The following is a 6,000-nucleotide window of genomic DNA, read 5'->3' as shown; positions in this document are numbered from 1 at the left end:
TCTGTAGCTCAGGACCTGAAACAAGGATATGCATATTCTTGATACCATTTGAAAGGAAACACTTTGAAGTTTGTGGAAATGTGAATTGAATGTAGAACATAAAACTATAGATCTGGTAGAAGAAAATACAAAGAAAGAAAACAACCAGTGTTCGTTTTTTTACTACGTTTATGGTGAGATTTTCACAATTTACTTTCTTTGCAAAATGAACGAGTGGAAATACAAAAATCGATTGTGCAGTATGGGTATATGGACCTTTTTAGGATATGAAAAACGATTTTATCTAAGACAATGACACTTCATGTTCATGTAAAATGTCTGGGACACTTTGGATGATAAATCAGAGCAAGATTTCAGAATGTAAGTCCACATTTCACCTTCAGCCTATCACGTTGAAAAAAGTGTTTTGTTGGAGCTCTCAAACAATAGCATGGCATTTTTTCCCACAGTAATAGCTACTGTGAATTGGACAGTGCAGTTATATTAACAAGAATTTAAGTTTTCAGCCGATAAGAAACTTCTATGTTCAGACATTTGTTGTTCCTCTAAAATCTGCGATCTTGATATGATTTTACAACTGTCCCGTTGACGGAACGCCGATCCTTATTAACTTGGGGAAATAAAATAAATTCAAGAAATGCTTGAATATTGTCGAATTCCATTTTAGAATGTCTGGATTCCGTGATTCCATCTGCAAGGCAGATTTTATAGGGCCTTACTTTCTTTAAAAGGCCCAGTGGTGTCACATATTCCGTTTTCCCTGTGTTTTGTATCATATAGTATAACAGCTGATGAAACAAACACGAACACTGTAAAAGTGTGAATATGTTTTATCAGTGTTATGACTTCAATCAGCAGGTTTGTATGGGTGGGAGTTTTGGCATTCCATGGCGACATCACCATGTGGTAAATTGGTTAACAGACCAATAACAAAAGAGTTCCAAACCTCTCTGCCAATAACAGCTACTGTAGTTTTCAGTTCACACTCAAGACAGTCCGAAGAAAATTCTTGCTTGACAATTTTTTTTTTGTTGCTAAAAAAACAAAAACAATTTTTACTACGGTAATGTAATTGTTAACCAGAAATGATTTGATATTGAAAGACTGCCGCATTGGACTTAACAAACGCAGAGCTGTGTGTGTGTGTGTGTGTCTCTGTGTATAAATATGTGTGTGTATATATATATATATGTATATATATATATGTGTGTGTATATATATACATATAGATGTGTATATATGTGTGTGTATATATATATGTATGCGTGTATATATATATATATAACACGTATATATATATATATATATATATATATAGTGGCCTAGGATATTCTGAAATGGCAAACTTGCTAATTGATTTGAACGCATATAACTCCAACCAGTTAGAACACGCCAGTTCCTTGGTTCCAACCAGCATGTGTGTGTTTGTGATGCGAGGAAACGGGCCTTTGTGTAAAAAGCTGTTCAGGGAGTGTGTTTTAGTACGCGTTATTATTTTACATTTATTAAAAACGTCTCTTACCGTACCGCCGTTTATACACTGTTACCTTCCCTTGCAGACATTCCTACTGTGTTAACATGAAACACAGTGTAGAAATAGGTCACCAAGGTAAAAGGGATGTTGAGTTGACGGGAGATGGAGGCCGTCTTATCGTAAAAAAAAGGGGGTGTGGTCTTGTTGCCGTGTTCGGTACTGAACGCATGAGTCTGTAGTTGTGTGTCGGAACGTTGTCCTGTCAGGTGTCAGGGCCAGATTTGATATGACAGATTGAGGCATAGTCTCTGCTGTTGTGTTCTTATAGGCCCATGACAGGGCGAGGAATGTTACCCTTTACAGATGTTCTGTTCTTTGCTATTAAATGTTAAAAAGATGGAATTTTCAATTTCATAAGAACGCATGTGTCTTTTCCCCAGGGCAATAATCTACTATTCCAAAGTAGAACTGTACTCACCCTGGACAATCATTCACCACACACACACACAGTGTTTGTGAGTGGTGTGTTGGCAAGTGGACATGGGGAAATTTAACTTAAAAAAAATATTACAGCCAGACCAGCCATGCTTGCACCAATCTAATGCATGACACATGGGTAGGTAGAAAATGGGACAGCATCATGATTGGTAGTAGAGACAGGAGTACATCGCCCTCCTGTGGCCAGAAGACAAACTACACCTCTTACAGACAAGGTTCTTTAATACATATCCACACACACACACACATTCAGAGAGAAATCCGTACAAACTATCATTACATACAGATGTTAAGATAAAAACAGATTTTATATTAAATACTTTTGATCATACAAAAACGGTAGTATGGAGAAAAATACTGCACATATATATTATATTATAATAATATAATAATCTCTGCTCTCTGCACATAATCCCAGAAACTTCAGAACATAAAATAACCCACAGGCACATGATCTATAATGCATTTTATAGAAACAAAAAAATAAAATCTATAATAATAATAATAATCTATTGACTTCATTGTAATATATGTCAAACACCCTTGTCAAACCAATTTGTGACTTGACGTAGAGCATATAAAATAGTGAGTGAGAATATAACAGTGTAACAGAGTAGCAGCGTTCTTTAGCTTTCCTCTGTTCAATGCTCTAAAACTGGTACCTTATTCACACCATCTTGCCGACCCAAACTGCACTGGCTCGGATATAGTCTTTCTACATCACCCTTTCCAGCGTGGTTCGGGTCTCTAGAAGTGAACAGAGCTGGCTGGTAACATCTGGGGGTGTATTCATTAATCAAAACACTGTAGAAAAACATTTTTGCAATGAAAACAAGAGTTTCTATTGGACAAATTCAGGTAGGTCCCTCCCTGTTCTGAACGGTTTCAAAAGCAGGCTGACCTTAGTGAACTGGACTATAGCGAGCCAAAGAGTAAAGTTCAGGTAGGAACGGTCCTATAGGAAGACAGCGTGGCTACCCATACCGTCCAATAGGAAGACAGCGTGACTACCCATACCGTCCTATAGGAAGACAGCGTGACTACCCATACCGTCCAATAGGAAGACAGCGTGGCTACCCATACCGTCCAATAGGAAGACAGCGTGGCTACCCATACCGTCCAATAGGAAGACCTTCCCCTGAACTGTAGTAATCAGAGTCAGTTAGTGTGAGTCTTGAACATTGTGGAGAGTGTTCGTGTTAGTGTGTGTGTGTGTGTGTGTGTGTGTGTGTGTGTGTGTGTGCATGTGTGACAGACCTGTGTGTGTGTGTGTGTGTGTGTGTGTGTGTGTGTGTGTGTGTGTGTGTGTGTGTGTGTGTGTGTGTGTGTGTGTGTGTGTGTGTGTGTGTGTGTGTGTGTGTGTGTGTGTGTGACAGACCTGTGTGTGTGTGTGTGTGTGTGTGTGTGTGTGTGTGTGACAGACCTGTGTGTGTCTGTGTGTGTGTGTGTGTGTGACAGACCTGTGTGTGTCTGTGTGTGTGTGTGTGTGTGTGTGTGACAGACCTGTATGTGCGTCTGTGTGTGTGTGTGTGTGTGACAGACCTGTATGTGCGTCTGTCTGTGTGTGTGTGTGTGTGACAGACCTGTATGTGCGTCTGTCTGTGTGTGTGTGTGTGTGACAGACCTGTATGTGCGTCTGTCTGTGTGTGTGTGTGTGTGTGTGTGTGTGACAGACCTGTATGTGCGTCTGTCTGTCTGTGTGTGTGTGTGTGTGTGTGTGTGTGTGTGTGTGTGTGTGTGTGTGTGTTCAGGGGTAGGAGACGAAGTTAGCGGGGAAGATGCCGGTCCGTCCGTTCAGCGTTCCCTCCCACCAGTCATACTGTGACTCTGTCTTGGTAACCACAGTGATGCGGTCGCCAGGGTTGAAGCTCAGGTCACCAGGCTGTTGCCCTGTGAATGGGTGTACCGCCGTGACGACTACAGGCCCCGCGTCCCACGGCCCGACCCCACCTAGGAACAGTCAAATGTTAGTTAGCTTGGATGCAGCTAGTCGCGTCGCTAAAGTAAACTCATGTATTTATGGTTAACCGAACACTAACGCCAGTATGATTACACAGCAAGTACCCAACAGTTTAGCTAAAACCAAGAGTGTGGTAACTAGTGTAGATATGTTTTGTAGCTATAACGTCGTCTTACTGTCAAAGTAAAATTTAGCCAAACAAACAGTAGCCTGCAGATCCGAACCGCTTTGCTTACAGCTGCACTACAGTCGGACATCATCCCCGTGTATATGAGCCCCGAGTCCCACGGCCCCACCTAGGAACAGTCAAATGACCCCGGTGTATTCAGTGAGCCGGTGAACAGCAGGCCTTGTTGAATGCACATCAAGTCATTACATGCAACATTCTCAAGTCAACCTGTACTGAGTGAATGTTGCACATACAATGCGGCAGACTTGTGAAACCGGATGCGATTCACCCTCACATTAAATGTTACCTTTCACCCTCACATTAAATGTTACCTTTCACCCTCACATTAAATGTTACCTTTCACCCTCACATTAAATGTTACCTTTCAGGTATTAGAACGGTCTTGTCTATTTGTAAAGTCTTTAAATGTAAATTGTAAAGTATTTTCGTCTAATGTATTTTCCGTTACGTGTCAGACCACATGGATCCTAATAATAATAAATACCGTAATCGTTTTGGACTGTCCTTGTGCTACTTGGACTTCTCTTATAGGATTCTGAAACAGAAATACAACAGCGACTGTCACCACCAGAGGGCAATACCTGCGCAGAGACAGAGAGAGAGACAGAGAGAGAGACAGAGAGAGAGACAGAGAGAGAGACAGAGAGAGAGACAGAGAGAGAGACAGAGAGAGAGACAGAGAGAGAGACAGAGAGAGAGACAGAGAGAGAGACAGAGAGAGAGACAGAGAGAGAGACAGAGAGAGAGACAGAGAGAGAGACAGAGAGAGAGACAGAGAGAGAGACAGAGAGAGACCGAGAGAGGCGCAGAGAGAGAGAGAGAGGCGCAGAGACAGAGACAGACAGAGACAGAGAGAGACAGAGACAGAGAGAGACAGAGAGAGCAGAGAGAGCAGAGACAAAGAGCAGAGAGAGCAGAGAGAGCAGAGAGAGCAGAGAGAGACAGAGAGAGCAGAGACAAAGAGCAGAGAGAGCAGAGAGCGCAGAGACAAAGAGCAGAGAGCGCAGAGACAAAGAGCAGAGAGCGCAGAGACAGAGAGCAGAGACAGAGAGCAGAGACAAAGAGCAGAGACAAAGAGCAGAGACAAAGAGCAGAGACAGAGAGCAGAGAGCGCAGAGACAGAGAGCAGAGAGAGCAGAGACAAAGAGCAGAGACAAAGAGCAGAGAGAGCAGAGACAGAGAGCAGAGACAGAGAGCAGAGGATATGACAGAGACTGCAGAGGCAGAGGATATGACAGAGACTGCAGAGGCAGAGGATATGACAGAGACTGCAGAGATATGACAGAGGGGGTCAGAGACAGAGGATATGACAGAGACTACAGAGGATATGACAGAGGGGGTCTGAGACAGAGGATATGACAGAGGGGGTCTGAGACAGAGGATATGACAGAGGGGATCAGAGGCAGAGGACATGACAGAGGGGGTCAAAGACAGAGGATATGACAGAGACTGCAGAGGATATGACAGAGGGGGTCAGAGGCAGAGGATATGACAGAGGGGGTCAGAGACAGAGGATATGACAGAGACTACAGAGGATATGACAGAGGGGGTCTGAGACAGAGGATATGACAGAGGGGATCTGAGACAGAGGATATGACAGAGGGGATCAGAGACAGAGGATATGACAGAGGGGATCAGAGACAGAGGATATGACAGAGGGGATCAGAGGCAGAGGACATGACAGAGGGGGTCAAAGACAGAGGATATGACAGAGACTGCAGAGGATATGACAGAGGGGGGCAGAGGCAGAGGATATGACAGAGACTGCAGAGGCAGAGGATATGACAGAGACTGCAGAGGCAGAGGATATGACAGAGACTGCAGAGGCAGAGGATATGACAGAGACTGCAGAGGCAGAGGATATGACAGAGACTGCAG

The 6,000-nt window shown here is 43.4% G+C and overlaps 2 protein-coding genes across 5 annotated transcripts in view; one reads left to right on the top strand and one right to left on the bottom strand.

Annotated features, from left to right (window-relative positions):
- The window catches only part of LOC124001973 (solute carrier family 22 member 13), a 23,304-nt gene extending 22,150 nt beyond the window's left edge, over positions 1-1,154 (top strand). The window contains exon 10 of the mRNA XM_046309164.1: positions 1-1,154. This exon is cut by the window's left edge and continues 883 nt beyond it. The gene's annotated coding sequence lies outside the window, so the exon portion shown is untranslated.
- Positions 1,155-3,655: 2,501 nt separating this feature from the next.
- The window catches only part of sh3yl1 (SH3 and SYLF domain containing 1), a 43,419-nt gene continuing 41,074 nt past the window's right edge, over positions 3,656-6,000 (bottom strand). For 2 of the 4 annotated variants that reach the window (XM_046309317.1, XM_046309318.1), the window contains exon 10: positions 3,657-3,922. In XM_046309317.1, coding sequence (XP_046165273.1) covers positions 3,720-3,922 — 203 coding nt within the window. In that variant the 3' untranslated portion in view covers positions 3,657-3,719. Of the gene's footprint in view, positions 3,923-4,606; positions 4,658-6,000 lie in introns of all 4 variants that reach the window. The other 2 variants (XM_046309316.1, XM_046309315.1) reach the window with 2 other exon arrangements.

This window comes from Oncorhynchus gorbuscha, linkage group LG17 (assembly GCF_021184085.1).
Source record: "Oncorhynchus gorbuscha isolate QuinsamMale2020 ecotype Even-year linkage group LG17, OgorEven_v1.0, whole genome shotgun sequence".
Taxonomy (NCBI): domain Eukaryota; kingdom Metazoa; phylum Chordata; class Actinopteri; order Salmoniformes; family Salmonidae; genus Oncorhynchus; species Oncorhynchus gorbuscha.
The sequence above is the reverse complement of the archived record's forward strand: the minus strand, read 5'-3'. Positions and strand labels throughout refer to the sequence as shown.